This window comes from Paramormyrops kingsleyae, chromosome 5, assembly GCF_048594095.1.
Source record: "Paramormyrops kingsleyae isolate MSU_618 chromosome 5, PKINGS_0.4, whole genome shotgun sequence".
In the NCBI taxonomy this organism is placed as follows: domain Eukaryota; kingdom Metazoa; phylum Chordata; class Actinopteri; order Osteoglossiformes; family Mormyridae; genus Paramormyrops; species Paramormyrops kingsleyae.
Window position 1 is genome coordinate 28,001,104 of NC_132801.1, and position 17,519 is coordinate 28,018,622.

At 38.9% G+C, this 17,519-nt stretch overlaps 1 protein-coding gene across 6 annotated transcripts in view; it reads right to left on the bottom strand.

Moving 5' to 3' along the window:
- The window catches only part of LOC111845544 (glutamate receptor ionotropic, NMDA 2A-like), a 74,482-nt gene that overhangs the window by 12,713 nt on the left and 44,250 nt on the right, over nt 1–17,519 (bottom strand). For all 6 annotated transcript variants that reach the window (XM_023815039.2, XM_072712524.1, XM_023815042.1 and 3 more), the window contains 4 exons: nt 5,017–5,219; nt 1,955–2,123; nt 1,693–1,846; nt 788–913 (listed from right to left, as the gene is read on the bottom strand). In XM_023815039.2, coding sequence (XP_023670807.1) covers nt 788–913; nt 1,693–1,846; nt 1,955–2,123; nt 5,017–5,219 — 652 coding nt within the window. The remainder of the gene's footprint in view (nt 1–787; nt 914–1,692; nt 1,847–1,954; nt 2,124–5,016; nt 5,220–17,519) is intronic.

Consider the following 17,519-nt stretch of genomic DNA (forward strand, 5'->3'; position numbering starts at 1 on the left):
AAGGACAATATACAATGAATGAGACTACAGTCTGCAAGATATACGCAACTATTTTTAATTCAAAGAATATACAGTACACATATTTATGTGTATATAAAAAAAACATAATATCCCGCAATCTGTCTTTCCATGACCACTTTTCCAGCACAGTGTCACGGTCTAAATGTAATATTATCATTATGTAATGTATAAAACACTGTAAAAATAAAATGAATAAATAACAATAAAACACGTTATGCAAGTCTTTAGCCTAGAGGGCAGCAGGTAATTCCTTGGATTTAAGAACATGAGCTTGGAGCCGGTATACTGCTGGTTCAAACCCCTGAATGGGCTCTCTTGTAGCGCCCTTGCCCAAACTTGATCCATTAAAAATACTTATTTGTATAAATGGATGAACATTGCAACTCACTTTGGGGTAGAAATGTCAGCTAAGCTGTTAGAAGTTTAATCTTACAGGGAAGGATGGACAAAATTCTGGTCTGGTGGAAAAGGCTGACAAATAAACCTCTACAAACATATTGCGTTAAGTAAATATGGAACAAAATTATTGAGGTATTACAACTTCACACTGGGACCAGAAAACAGTATAATACATGCAAGATTTCAGTAAGCTTTGGCTGTTGTGTCTCAGTATTTTTGCTGAATTGCTGTAATTGTACGGTTTGTGTCCTATAATACTTTCCGAGCCAGTACTCCAGCTCCAGCACCACTACATGCTTGACCACCGGATTGTTCCTGTACACGTGGCTTGTTTTGGGACGTGCCATGTTACAGAGTTGAGGTTTACCTTTGCCTTGTGCAAGGTTTCTGTTAAATCCCAGGGGGCTGATGTACTCGAAGGCGAAGACGGCCATGGCTGTCACAATGAGGAGCATCACGAACATCATCACCCACACGGACGCACTGAAGGGCTCTGCAGAAGCAACGAAAGAGCAGTCAGCCACAGACACTATGTCACCATATGTGACTATGTCACCCCCCGTCACAGGCCACATAAGGTATTTAAAAGCTTCACATCAAATATAAAAAATGTCCAGTAATTAAAACATTAAAATGCATTAATTCAAATATACAATTACATATTTATTAGAGAATATGTGTATACACATGTTATGTATATATTACACATATAGTATATATATATATTTGGTTATTCCATGAGCAATTAAACAGGAATATTTTTGGAGACTTGTGTTTCTTGCAGTAACTTTTAAACTTTTCAGTGCATTAATTTATCATTTTTAATAATGGGTCAAGAACATATTGTTCCCAGTGCATACAGTAGTACATGTAGTAGTAATACATGTAATAGTAATAATATATAAAAAGGTTTAGATAGAAAATTAATGTGAATTGTAAGCTGTGGTTCGGTGTGTTTAGAAATTGATAATAAATAGACTTTTATGTTATTGTTCAGACTAGCAGACTGTTACGGGTTCAGGTTAATGGTGCCCAAGTATTATTTGTGAATTGTCACATTTGAGGGGCATCATCTGCCCTTCACCCTCACAAATGCGAAGGGGTTACCGTATTTTCAGAGAGTTCCTATTATTTTAATGTACGTCTGATATATTTTTAAGCAAGCCATTGTGTCGGTTGTGAGTGTGATGCATGGTAGATAAAAGATGACAGACAGATAAAAATGGTAGATAAAAGCACATGGTTTCACTCAATGACAAGCATTATATTCACCCAGGAATGCAGACGGAGATACGGTGCCATTGCTCCTGGACACCATGACGCTGATGCCCGTCTCCACAAAGGGCACGGAGAAATCAATGACTTCCGCCCGCTCCTCGTTGATTGTCAGTGACCCCACAGCCATGACGGCCTTTTTGTACACCACCTGGGGGCAGGAGAAATCAGAAACAGAGCGAAAATCAGAGCACTTTCAGCACGAGCGCAGTCCTTAGCAGAGAACCTGAAAATGCGGCAAAGTCTCTGCGGCCCTTACCTCTCCCACCATCCCGTTCCACACGTTGTTAATCTTCTTGCCATGCTTGCCGTTGGTCACTAGATAGAGGTCATAGGTGAATTTGACGTTCTTGGCGATCTTTTTCAGGATGTCGATGCAAAACCCCTTGCAGCATTTTTTGATGTATGTTCCTTCCACAGTAGTATTGCTGGCAAATGCAATGATATTCCCATTCAGTACAAAAACACACAATATCAATCATTTCAAAACAGTGTAATGATAATTCAGGCATAATTTATTTCTGAAAGCAATGAAATTGTTCCCTGGGTAAAGGAACTTTGTACATGCATATATACATAAGAAGTCCATAATCCAGATGATAGCAGCTGATTTCCCTGTTTCCCTGTGTTACACTATAAAAATTGTTAGATTCACATCTAAAAAGCTGCAGGCTCCATACATATGGCTCATCTGATGCTACAACATTGATAGCAATATCTCTACATGTACTATAGAAAAGCTTATTAAATGTATTATTATGTAATATTTCCAGCCATGTATTACTACTTATTCATATTGTACTGCCTACTGTGCATTTGTTAAAAGGAAATGTAAAGTCATTTTCAAGGCTTCCTACAATTCGATCGCTTGTAAATGGCCACTAAAGCTGTACATCATTGCAGATATTTACTCTAAATAGGACTTCATTAACTGAGAAATTATACAAGTGCCTGCAGCCCAGAAATGCAACCCAGTTTCTCTGGAAAAGCTTATATGTGGTCTTAAATGCTGATGTGTAGCAGTAGATGTTAAGATAGAAGCTAGTTGTACTACCAAGATGAAACAGGTTCATATCCCAGCAGGAAGATAGCTACAAAAATAGCTGACTGGTGTAAACCTCTTTAAGCTCCTTGTAAGCAAATACATTATATAACATAGAGATGTCACACATTTCATAAAACACTGAGCCTTAGTTCACAATAAATAGCCAAAAAAATCCTGACATGCTTATATAAATATACCCAGTATGTGTGTGCACATATGTCAAGCTAAGCTTACCTCTTGTCAGCCCTCAAATTTATTTCTGGCTACATCTTACTTAGCAGTTGATTTCCAAACATCCAGAGAGAATTTGAGGGACACGCACTGTCCAAGCACTGCCCCACTGTGTGGTCACCAGTAAGCCTGAACCAGTACTCAAAATCCGTACAGGCACAACTGTACTGCGGAGGTAATGGCATGCCAGGACTGACCAGAGTGTGGACTTTGGTAACTGCTGTTTCAATCAGTTATCCCTAGTTCCCCTGCTGAGTCAAACACAATTGAGTACTTACACTGCTCCTGTTCAGGTCATTCTCACAAACTCATTACCGTAACATATCAGTTTTCTCTAATTTTTAAGATTAGCTTGATGACAGACTGAAATTATATAACTTCATTGTCTGAACTGTCAATTTTGCCGCTGGGATAGTTAACCAGTTTTAGCATTTATTTCTGTAATAAACAAAAACACTTCACCAAATGCAAAGCAAGAGCTACAGATACAGGAAATATAACAAAACTAACAAAAAAATAGCAAAAATATGTACATATTATCATACAAATTGGTTGTGTATTTGGGTTACATGCAAAGCAATTGAAAGATTTATAAACATTTCAGGTAGTTTTCTGTTACTTGACCTTAAAAGTTTTACAGTGGTGAGATTTTTGGCTACCTATGTGGGGAAAATGGTTAAATAATGGTTAAAGAAATCAATAAATCTGAGCAATAACTAACTTTTTAATACACCTAAAAAGTAAAGGTCATGTCAATTGCTCTATATAAAAAAACTAGCACGTATTTTTACAAAAAAATATCAGGTTTGTGAGAATGACCCTTTCAGGAGGCAAATACAGTGGTACCTCAGTTCTCGAACTTAATCCGTTTAGAACTCCGGATCGAGTCCTAAAAAGTTCGAGTTCTGATCGAATTTCCCCCATAAGAAACAATGGAAAACCAATTAACTGGTTCCCGGCCCCAAAAAATTACACCTAAATATGTTCTTTTTTTTTAGCATTTAAACTCAAAATGAACCGGATAATACAAGAAAAGCATATACTGTACTAAACACATCTAAACACATTTATCAAAACAGTAATTTGTAAAGTAAGAAAATAAATGTATCCAAACAATGTGTAAAGTTAAAGCTCCTTCCGTGTGCCACGCCCCCTCGTTAACCCCGTGTGGAATCCCCGTGTGATCAGCTGTTTCTGGTTGCTGTCATTAGCCCTCTGTATTTCGTCCGCGTTTCAGTTTGTTTCCCCAGCCCGGTCATTGTATTGTCCGTCTGCATTTTGCCTCCCTTACCTGTAATAAAACCCCGTATTCCCCGATACCCTGACATCTGTGCCTTTGTCTCCGTTCTGTCCCCACTCGGCACGACAATATTATTATAATTAAATGTATTAATGGTTTATTATTAATATTAAAATAATTAATAAGAAATCTTTATTTTTAAATGTATTGTATTATATAATAATTACTGTTACTATCATTGTCTAAATGTATTTTTACTGTCTAAATATATATATTTAGCTAGTGTAAATATGCACGACGCTATCACAGCGAATGCGAGGCTGAGACTGAAGCATTACCCTTTGTTTCCGCTGAGAGACGTGCAGCGTGACTCATTTCGCTGCGCGTTCAGATCGAGATTCAGATCGAGTTCCAGGTAATTTTTTTTCGAACTGGTTGTTTCGACTGTTAAGGAATTCGAGTTCTAATGAGTTCGAGAACTGAGGTACCACTGTACTTCCTTGCCTTCAGCTCAAATTCCTTACCTTAAGTAAAGATAAAAACAATAATAAATGTCTAAAATAATAAAAAACAGTAATAAATGCCTGCATGACAACAAATGTATGTGTGATTTTTAGACTTGGTCATTCCTGAAGGTCACAGTTGTAAATGTACAACATCTGTGAAACATCCCTGTAAAAAGCCTTCAGTGTCCCATGGATAGAATTCCTTCCTTCCTCCAGCCAGGGAAACACTTCACTGGCATAAAGGTTTAAGTGCATGAGACTGCAGGGCCAGAGGCAGAGGAACAGGCGGTAGTGCTCACTCCTTGATGTGCTTGCGGCAGGGTACGGAGTTCCTCATGCAGGTGCCCGTCAGGCGATCCACGTTCTCCACGATCACAAAGGGCGCCTCCTCCAGTGTCACGATGCTCAGGTGGTTCTCGTCAGCCTCGTTGTCTCCATAGGAGTTGAAGCGAGGCCAGACTGGGTACTTCAAGGTCAGGGTCTTGTTCTCCCATTTCCCCATCTGCAAAAGACCAGAGGCAGGGCTAAAGCCATCCCCGCCTGTTCAAATACGCCAGGTCCAGTACGCCTGTAAGCGCAAGAGGCAGGCAGGGTGCTGTACAAGACAGGGTCTCACTGCAGTCATCTTGCTGTGGGAGGCATTTGGTAGGAACGGCTAGCTTAGTGTTGGCTGCACACTTCACTAAGAGGAAGAAGAATCCTGTCCATTTGTTGCCTAAAGTAAGAGAACAGAAATATCTTGTGGTGGATTGTGAATAATTTTATATACAGGTATTGTGGTTCTAGTTTACTTTTAAAGGTTAACCTTTACAGAAAGTGAGCTTGATACATTCTTCACAATAACATAATTGCAAATGTAGCACATAATTTAATATGCAGGTTATATTGACTGTGCTTGTAAATGTTCCGTTGCTTTGCAAAGCATTTAAAACATGGATACTGCACACCTTTCAAAATAATAATGAAATCAGCACACCCAGCAACGTCAATAGTTATTATTTTAGCCTGCTTGACAGTAATGTTCTCCTTGAGTACTGGTGTCTTATATACTTAATTCTTTTTTATGAATAGACAGTTGATGTTTATTAGAAATAAATACAAACGTCAGGTGCTAGATAAAGCTTTTTGCATAAATTCCATAATCCCCATACAAAGCATACGCGTTGCTGATTAGCAGTAAGCCTGATGTATAGTTTACTCTGTCATGGAACAGCAGATCCTGAGGTATGTTTGGTATAACTACACACCATTAATTAGTGCCATTCTCTTAGCTACAACCTGCTCTTTCATAAGCTGCTGCGTAATTTATAACGCAGTGACAAATAAATATGTTTGTGCGGTGATCATGGTACAGCCAAGGGAGGGTCTGACAATTACCATCTGGGGAAACAAAAACTTTCTGCAAAATAAATTGTAAAGTTTTGAAACTAAGCTGCTCTCTAATATGCTCTTTTCCTTTCTGTCTCACTTTTCAAACCTACGTTTTGCAAAAGCTTTGAAACTTGACTTTGAATCATTTTGCCACCAACGCCTGTGACTGACTTGCGATTAAACACGTCAATCACAGGCAAAGCTTATGCCCGCCTCTGCCCACTGCCACGGGCTGTTTCGGAGCAGCATCTCCAGGTTGTGCGGCGTCTTTCAGGGGTCTTTTATCCTCCTTCTCAAACCAAATCAAGCCATTCACGGGATGATCATACAGTAGTTGCATCATTCTGGCTCTCAGTTCAACAGATTCAGCGACATATCCATTTTCCAAATTGTGTTATTCCGACATATAAAAAAAACATTAATCTTTAAACTGTGCTTTTTTGTTTAATACATTGTTTTCCTATACATTTAACAATTGGATAAAATGAGTTTCAGCCCATAATTTGATTTTTGGGTGTACCTGCCCTCTCCTTTGCCATTCAAACTTAAGTCATGAGCTTTTTCAGTGCAAGTCAATAAGTTAATTTAAATCACATCTTAGTTGAACACCCTGCTTATTATAATGCAAATGATGCATCTCAAAAGTGTCTCTGTATGATAATATCTTTGCTTTCACCAGAAATGATTAGCTTGGTGTCTGAATAGAGGACGTGATATATTTAGATTGACTCTGTAATGCGGGTTTAAAACAGTCCCATTCATTTTCCTGCCAAGAGGATATCATGAGTACAACCTCAAGTTTAACATTTGCATATAAACTGGAATCAAGCACATTACATAGTAACATTAACTGTTTAATGGGCCACACTTAGTAAAGGAGACAGAACAGAGTGGGCGTGAGGCAATATAGATAGTATATATTGGCAAAAGGATGAGGACAAGCAGAGGTTTAAGCAGGCCAGATCAATCCAGAACGCAAACACCTTCTGACACCTTCTATAAATAAGTAAATAAATAAATAAATCTGATTGGCAGTTTCATACATAATAATGTCAAGTGAAGTAAGTTCATTTTTCATGTGCTGCAGCCTGACTACGTCCACACTGTTCAAAAACAGAGCTTTAAAATGAAGACTAACTCCATCCACACAGGCGTTTTCACATCGTTTACGAAAGTATTTCCATACACACTAAAACAAGCAAAAAAGTATATGACACAGCTATTAGCTTACACTGAGTACATCCACACATTTACCAATAAATGAGTTTCTTTCTGTGCAAATATGCAGCAGTCATATTGTGTAACTCGCTATTTAACTACATACAGGTCTCGACTCACCACTTTCGGGCCTGCCACTCTCAGGCATGCCACTCTCAGGCACACCACTCTCAGGCCTCAGCTCGCTACTTTCAGGCCTGCCACTTTCAGGCTCACCACTGTCAGACCCACCACTCTCAGGACTCGGCTCACCTCTTTCAGGCCTGCCACTCTCAGGCCTCAGCTCGCCACTTTCAGGCCTGCCATTCTCAGGCCCGCCACTCTCAAGCTTCGTCCTGCCACTTTCAGGCCCTGACCTGCCACTGTCAGGCTTCGTCCCGCCACTTTCAGGCCCGCCGCTCTCAGGCCTGCCACTCTCAGGCCTCAGCTCGCTACTTTCAGGCCTGCCACTTTCAGGCTCACCACTGTCAGACCCGCCACTCTCAGGCCCATTCGTGTTGATGCATGAACAGAGTAACATTTCACAAATTTTCAAAGTGTATTTTATCTGTTTGACATGTTTGGAAAAGAAAATCCTACACATATATTTCTGCACAATCTCTTTTCATAATTGTCAATCTATTACAAATCTAAATTTTTTTATTACATATTTAATATTTCAATATTTTTCTGCTTAAAGTTTTACTGTTTATGCATAAAAAATCACACAACAAAAACAAATAGCATGTTTATTGACATCCGCAGTTGTGTACAATTACTAGTCAATGTCATACCTAGATATTTATTGATCACTTTTAAAATCTGAAGCATTCTAATTATTCTGGATGGTATAATGTTTTAGAAACATCTATTGCAATATCTATTGCATTATTCATTCTGGACTCATGAAATACATTAACATCAGGATTGAAATAGTACTGAAGCAACATCGTTACATAATAATCATTTTATTATTTTATTTTATTCTCTTTTGTGCATATGGGGCCCTGAGAGAGGCAAGGCTTGAGAATGCCGAATTGCTCTGTGTGTGTGTGAACCTTAAGGGGCCTGAGAGTGGTGGGACATGTTGGAATATTGTTTACTTCCATGTAGGGTGACCAAGTGACCAATCAGGCAATGACAGGGTGTAATCAAATCAGGAATAGGTCATGTGATGAGTCTGGACCAATTAGGACACTTCTAGAGTCTGCATTTTCAAAAGTCTCCGTTTTACATCCCAAAGCCCTTATTTTCGCTACCCTCCCTCAGTACCTTTCCTTCGCCCTGGAAGTTTTTCCAAATTCCAGATGTTGAAGTGCTGTCCCAATACCTTATGGAACGAGTCATCCAGGGCCAACTTTTGGTCAAATCACCCCTTCGACAGGGACATGTGGAAGTCTACTTGAGAGTACCCCTTGCAGAAGAGAAAGTCACCTTTGGTAACACCCACACATGGCAAATGTATGTGTCAGAAGCATTTTACATACGAAATGTGGAGAGAGAGAAGAAATGCCTTATTTGTAGAAAGATTTTAATTCCTTCTAACAGTGGTTTTCCCTGAGGAAATTAACCATTATTTAATTACTTAAAAGTATAAAATTTGGCTCTTGTCATAGTTTTGTTTTCAAATGGCATCTAAATACATTTTAGTGTGGATTGGGGTTTATACTCCTTAATAGTCTGTTTTAATGGTTTTTTTACAATAAGATAAAGGGAAACATAGCAAGGATCCTGAGAACCAAACCAAAACACAGTCGTTTTTTGTGGGGGTGGGCGAGGACATAAAAGCTTCGACTTCATGATGAAGTGATGACTGAATACAGGTGGAGCGCGGTAAGTCATCAAGGATGCAAGGTCATCTTTTTGTCTGCGCTCCTTCCCTTTTCAGTTTCATGAACTTTCAGCTTTAGACAGCAAGTCATCGAGGGAGGGAACAAGGGAGCCGTCAAAAAAACAACAACATTTTTTGGAATGTAGCTGCAGTCCTTCGGTTAAGAACATGCAAATTATGAATGGACTACAACAAAGATTAGTATGTTAAAAATTCAGGTTAAATACAATGGTTTGTAATAACGAAGGCATGCACTACTTTTTGATGCTTGTGAAACACTTCATGACTTCAGCAGTTCGTCGGCTCAAGCACCATTTGTAGTTCCTTCTATAATAACAACGATAATAATTTAAAAAAAATATAGAAATAATAGTAATACTAACAAAAATAATACAAATGATAATAATTAATAATAATAATAATAATTAGTAGCAGTAGTAGTAGTAGTAGTATGTACTCTGTTCTTATCTTTCCTTAGCTACAAATTTGACTTAAAGGCAGACTTGGGAACTGATCTTGTTCGTATCCTGGGAACTACCTGTAATGTATACTGCAACTCTAAAATGGAGTTTTTAAAAGTATACAGCTGAAAACTCCAGGGTAGTATGTACAAAATGTGAAAACGGAGATGAATGTAGTGTGGACGCAACCTGAGGCTCAACAAATCAGAAAGTAATGTCACCCCAAGACCCGCCCACATTCAACACATCAAATTTCCATTCTCACCCAGTATTGCCAACTTGGCGACTGTGTCTCTAGATTTAGCAACTTGTAAGAGCAGTTTAGTGACTTTTTTTGTTCAAAACACAACTAGCAACAAATCTAGTGAGGTCTTAGATAAACCTAAGCTACTTTCCATAGATCAGACACCCACACACACAACACTCTCTGTATCAATCCTGCTTTATGAGTGGCAGAAGCAGCATATTCAGTCCGCATGGCAACTGACATAGATGCGAATTAACTGCACATGTGTAAACAGTGTTGCCAAGGACCAATCACTAGAGGGCAGTGTGTGGCTCAGTAGGCTAAGCCTCTGTGCCTGTGATCACTGGTTTGAGTCTGGCTTTGGCAGAACAGTCACATGTTCGTGGGCCCTTGAGCGAGGCCCTTAACCCCCAGCTCCATGGATGTCATTGCACGTGGCTGCCCGACACGGCCAAGCTTACTCCCACCTACACAATTGTCTGTGTGTCATGGACAGCGGAATGGGTTGGCAAATAGAGAATTTCCCCATGGGATCAACAATGTGTCATTATAATCTGCATTGTTTGCTCATCCTTTGTTTTAACTTAAATGTGATTGTTTTGACCGTCGCCATTATACGAAACATCCTTCTTGTGTTTTGTTACCTAGACGCTGTGTGAGAAAAAATATGAAAAATTCTGTTGCTTCTAACTTTCTCTCTGAATGATCATTTTACATGTAAATACGGGCAAAATCACAGCTCAGCCACTGTCTTTAAATTACATGTATGGTGATTTTGTCAGATGACGTCATGGTTATAAAATCAGAATTTTAGCAGTGTAGTATTTAAAAAATGTAAATGAGAACAGCTATATTTGGAATTCATTCGTATTAATCGTATATGTGAGCACAGAGAGTAGCAGAGAAGCAAACATGTAAAGAACTGCCACCATCTGACACTAGGCAAAATACAAACATGACATAATGAAGTCACCAATATGCTAATTAACACATGGCGTCATCTAGTGACATTCAGTGACATTTCAAGCAGGTTTTAGCTACTTTCCATTGAATGTCGTTGGCAACACTGTTCTCATCCATTCCCTTCAGTGGGTTCATGCCTGCAGTTAAACTCGTGGTCGCGGTACTAGCTAGCTACAGTTGGGGGGCAAGCATAAAATTAGTTGCTTTTTTCTCAAATGGTACGTAATTTCAAATGTAACTCAACAAATATCACCAAACACACAAGTTGGTTTATGCGCAACTTGGCTATCAGTCTTGCTAGCTACCAGTACAGTAGCTGACACTTTAGCTGGCACTTTGGCTGGCTTAGCTAGCGTGACGTTAGGTCCCACTCAGAAGCGACGCTAGCACAGGGGTGAGGGGTGCGACTGCCAGCGATGGCTATCAGGAATCCCCGAAAAGGGCCCTCCTTTCCTGGTCTGTCTGTACTAGCAGTCAGTATGGATGATTTTAGCTCCGCCCCTTGTCCCGCTGCTGGGATTAAGTACGTAAAGTTTACTCAAATTGGGATGAGCATTGGAGTGGCTTCACTAAATGTACTGATCTGTTCTTCAGCTAATTAACTGAACAACAGATTCAGGGATGAGCATTTCCGAATTAGAAAGTACATTATTAGTGTTAACGTATCATACTTCCCAGTAGGGCTGCTATGTCAGATTTTAGGGTTCCCCCACCTGCCAAACCCCACTTTAACCCCTCTGGACACCCCTAATAATTTGAAGAATGGCCTAATTAAGCCGCACTTATTGCTGACACAGGTATCTGATTAAGCACACAGCCATGCATCAAACATTAGTAGCAGAATGGGTGGTTGTAGAGGTTAGTGATTTTCCACTTGGCACCATCATGGGGCGCCATCTTTCCTACAAGTCAGTTTGCCGCATTTCTGCTCTGCTAGAGCTGCCCTGGTCAACTGCAAGTGAAATGATTGTGAAGGTCAAAAGATCTAGGAGCAAGTTCAGTGGCCATGTGGTACAGTAGCCACACAAGCTCACAGAAAGGGACCTGATTGCTCAAAATCAATAGTCAAGCTGAATGGCAGCAAATCCCACCAGCAATGTTACAACATCTGAAGGAAAGCCGTCCCAGAAGAGTGGTGGGTATTATAGCATCAAAGGGCAGACCGACTTCATATGAATACCCTCAGTTTTTAATGGGGTGTTGGACAAGCTGGTGGCCTCATACTTTTATCCATATAGTGTATTTAACACGTGTGCTTCTAGTCCTATGTTAATATACATCAGACTGAAAATAGACCCTGATTTTTTTTTTGTATATATTGCATGACTTCAAAAAATTGGTGTTCTACCATGAATAATACAAAAGACGTGCCTGGTACAAGCATCTGGATAGAATGGCGTCTTATTAAATTTAATAGCAACAGCAGGATATGTTCTGGGCAGGTCATTGATAGATAATGGGACAGCACTGACCTTTGTGGGACCCCTGCTGCAATAAAGTGTAATTGCTTTAGGTTGATAAGATACATTTTCATTCATATTCAACACATCTGATGAAAAATTCAGCCAGGACAATTTGACAAGAGTATGTCAAATGCTCCTTCAAAATGCAAGAATACATCCCAAAAAATAAAATTCAACTTTTACCTTTCCTTTATGGCAAGTTGTTTTTCAGTCAAATGACTAACTATTAAACCGTATAATCATTGCACTGCTAATTGTTCAAGTACTATTATTATTATTATTATTATTATTTTTATTACTACTACTACTACTAGTTATAGTAGTAGTAGTAGTTGTAGTAGATGTAGTGGAGGTATTTCCATATTTTTGTCAGAATCTGTAGTGTACTAATAAGGTTGTATTTACATCCATCTCTGTTTTCATTTTGTTATGTATGCTTTGAAAATTTGCAAGCTAGTATTGTCTGTTACTGCTGAGTATTGAGAGATTAAGTATAATCTTGAACTTAAAATGCAAAGTCACCTTTTGAAGCAGATTAAGATTAAAATAGTTTCTTATGGTGTTCAAATCAGATGTGCTTTTCCAGTGCATGTCACAATTATCAGCCACTCCGGGGAAAGTGATTATCCAATTGGCATTGTGGGAAATATAAACAAAAAAAAGATTTAAAAAGCAGATTCTGCATTTATAATGTTAATGTATATCAGGCACATTATATTACAGGCCTGCGGTGCTCATTTTCTCTAAATATTTGAGTTTTCCCCTTTCATTTCTGTTGAATAGGATCTCATGTCTCAGTAATACTTTCAGGATAGTGGGTGACAAATCTGGGTAATTTATCTTTGATGAACTGTAGAAAAAACATCTTTCACCAAGTATATTATTTTAATGAAGTTCATGAGAAACAGCTCTGCAATTTCAGTGTACTGGGTAACTATAGTAACCCTTTCTTGCCTTTCTCATTATTCACACTGGAGGGGAGAAAACAGGTAATTTATGTCACATGGATTGTGGTTTTGTTTTTGAACTAAGAGACAGCCCTGGGTTCACAAATTTATGCATTAAGATATTAATCTATTCCAGCACTGAGGTGAAGCAGAAGGTAAAATGTGTTGAACTTACAATTCTAGTCAATAATACACCTCCCATCTTCATTTGCGCTCATGGGTATTACTACTGTTTCACGTTTAATTTAATATGAGCAGCAAAGTTGCTACTGTTGCAGTTTCAATTAACGTGGAAATTATGTTTTCTAATGGTTTCTATCAAAATGAATTCTAAATGGTCATATGATGTTGGTGAAAATATTCCAGCAACAATGAGATCTGATTTTCTTTCACAAACTTACTAGAAAACAGCAGGGTCCCTCCCATATGTTAGAAGTCATATCTGCATCATTCACAATAGAGGGATCTGTGGAACAGGCCATAGCCTTATTGCCGAAAGCTGACGCTTTCCCAGTACACTGGTGACCAGGGGCATTGGAGGGGCATGGATACCCTGGCAGATATAGGGGGCCCAGCACATTTTAGGGACCCCAAACACTATTGTTAGGGCTCATCGGGATTTTCCCTGGGAATTTTTTTACCCAGAATTTCTAGCTGTGCCCTCTTCTGGTAACTCACTACTACACTGAAATATTTAGAAAACTATTCCTTGCATTTTACAGATGTGTGTTTATGCACGTGTGTAGTTCCTCCCTTTTCTTAAGAAAAAGAATGTTTCTTTATAATGCTTAAATTTACATTTCTTTAACCTGGAACCGCAGCACTGATGAAAGCACAAGCATCTCACCGAGTCCTGGCATTTCAGCCATCAATATCAGTTTTCAAGAAAACTGCCACAAGCGAGACGATTTTAATTCCTTACGCTGGATTCAGCTTAGCTTAGATCAAACAGTCCAAAGTTGACAGAGTAAATAAATGTTTTTATCTCCCAGGGAGCATGTCCAATGTTTTTTAGTTATGGTCTAGTGCTTTAGACAGGATGCTGGTGGAATTAAAAGACATAAAAAAACAGCAATGTATTTAAACTTGCTTGATATGCATGATGAAAGAATACTGAGTTAAATTCTGTATATGTAATATAAGTACAGATCACTTAAAAAAAAAAATGGTTTCTTTGATTTATGAAGTGTATATTTACAGAGACACTTGTGTAAAATGAAGAAGAAAAAAGAAAATAAAAGCAACAAAACTGATTACAATATTCACAAATACTTAAATCATCAGACCTTTGCTGAAATTTGGATAGCTTTTGCAATATGTGCAATCCACATTTGACCTGTTATAAATTCAGAATCTTCTTGTGAAACATTCTGCTTATTTTGTTTTTGTCTAACAATGCCCCAGGGCGGTGTTCCACGAAGCAGGATTAAGGGAAAGTCTGACTTATTTCGACAAGTCTGGCTCATTTAAGTGGGAGTCCAGTTCCATCAACGTGTCTTAAATGAATAAGTCAAAAGAAAAAAATATGAAAAATCTGTTAATTTGAACAGGAAGTATTTTATATTTTGTTTAGTCACAGTCTACTTTGAAAGTTTATTAGTAAAAAGCAAAGACAAGACACGGTAATTCGTGCAGAACATTTCACAGAGATGCGACTGAAAGTATTTTACAGAGATCAAATAATACAGAATAACATTATACAGTAAGAATGACACGTGAAGGTTCCCCGTTGGCTATGGGGATTTAACCAGGAACTTTCACAGTATAAGGTGACAGCATAAACCACTGTACCATTGTATTAGGCACTTGTAACATTTACAGAACTTATGCATTTAGTCAGTCTGAAATTCTTTGCCAAGCCAACTCCCTGGCTTTATTTATGGCCACAGTATTGCCTTTTTGATTACATCTTTGTATTTTTCATACAGCTCCATCAACAGCGTTTGTTCTGCAGCGGAAAAAGACACCATTCCCGTTTTAGACTCTTTCCGAATAATTTGATCGATCTATCGTTCATCCATTCATTTGGGCTTCTTAAATATCGCGGGTTTGTGCACTAAGTGAGACTATGCAAGTCTGTCTTGTATGAGCTTTGATTAGTTAAAGCTGAACTGCATTATTGGAACGACATTAGGCTAAGTTTAGAGATTATACTAGTTTGAGTCTGACTTTTTCGGGAAAGTCTGGCTTTCTTTAGCTACTGTCATGGAATATCCCCCCCAGTAAGGGACACCATGGTGGTTCAATTAATTTAGGTATACAGCTTGTTAATTTCATGTGAATTTCAGTGATGAATAGGTTCAAAGAACAATTTTGCCTACTTTTAATCTCTTAAGATTTTTAGCCAAATATTATTTGTGGAATCGTCCAATATTTCACAGTGGTGATTCTGGAAAATATGCATCATCGCAGCAATTGACAGAAGCTTCAGCAGATGCACTATTCCAATGCACTAGTCTGTATGTAGCATTAAGAAAATATTTAAAAAGAAGAGAACAATAACTACAGATGTTTCAGTCAACTCTAAGCCTCCAGATGGCTAACACGAGATTCCCTGAAACACTCACTTCAAGAATGACTCACTGCTTCTGTAAGTTATTGTCTAAGTCCATTAAGAAGGTGATGCCTCCATTCACTCAATTATTCCAATAGATATAGAAGGCAGCCATAATCCACTGCCTGGCTGTATTCTACCTGCTGGCCTGCAATTCAAAACAAAACCACATGAAATTTTGCAATCAAGCCACACAGCATCCTGGGGCGAAAGAGAATTGCATTGCTTTGACTTCCACTATACTTCCTTCATTCCTTTCAATGTTTGCCTTCAGATTCATTAAAAGGTAATCTAATTCCTAAATTTCTAATTAATCACTGAATGCAATTTTCTGCTCCATGTTGTATTGCCATGCAATTAGCTATAAAACAGTGATTTGATGTTGAAGAACAACATGGTTTATGGAGGGTTACAAATATAAGAGAGGTTCTGTGGTGGTAAAGCAGGTAGATGTGCTGTTACTATGCAACTATATCATGGAAGGATGGTTCTATGGTGAGCACCTCCATCATAGTAGGGGGTGGTTGGGTGGGAGACCGTGGCCCAGGAGGAGGGGCACTGAACCAGAATGAAACCCAAGGCATGCTGGTGGCTGGCACCCAGGGAGAAGCAGATGGTGACCACTGCATGGGCGGAGATTCGGGCAAATATGAAGGAGATCAGCAAGACAGAAAGCCAAACACATATGTTGAATTAGCATGTTGAAGGTGCAGACAGATGGATGAAGCTTTTTGATGTTGGGGGGATTATAGTGCATGAGCTGCATTTCTATTTTGTTAAGTGTATTTCTTATGTATCAATGTTATTTGTTGCTCATGTTCAGTCATTTATCGAAGAGAATATTGGAAAGGTGCCAGAGATTAGAACAGCACCGGGGACATCTCCTGTATAAATATGCCGACAGAGAAACTGGGTTCTGATTGCTGGTAGATCTGACCCTAACCTACAGTCTGACTTTGATTAAATAAGCCGTCATTAATTAATTTGCAGAAAGGACAGCAATAGACTGGTGACATTTATGTTACCCTGAAAGGTTTAGATTAATGTCTCTTGAATTGCTGGCAAATATTTTAATGGGAAAGTAAGAGAGGTGGGATTTCACAGAGAAGCCAAAGCTTAAAGTTTAGGTCCACACAGCCTCATTGGCTACCTTATACACGGGTGGACACACACACACACACTCACATATATGTGTGTGCGTGTGTGTGCATGTGTGTGTGTGTGCGTGTGAACTAGGTTTATTTTACATTGTGGGAACCAAATGTCCCCCACAGTGTAATAAAAACATTTTTCAGGTCTGTGAATGTAATCAAAAAAGCAAAAATGCAGGAAGTCTCGTAATTTGTTTGATTACTTATGGTCAAGGTTAGGGCTGGGTAGGGGTTAAGGTCGACATGTTGGGGTTAGAGTTTTCCCCACAGAAATGAATGGAGAGTCCCCACAAAGACATAATTACAGACCTGTGTGTACGTGCTTTTCTCATTCACTGTGCTGAATATATGATATGGCTCTTGTGTTTGGTGATCAGTCTCCGTGACTAATGGTGTTTTGCCTGTCACTTGTACATAGTACCATCTGCAATACATTCTTACGTACTGTATGTACACACATGCATGCAAATCCCATCATCTATATACACCTCAGCCCCCTTTAATGAGGCTTTGAGTTGCTAGCAGTATAGATCCATGTGGAGCGACATATTCACATATTTACCTACATCCATATTCAAACTGCTTAACCTGCTCTGCATCACAGGAATCCTGGTGCC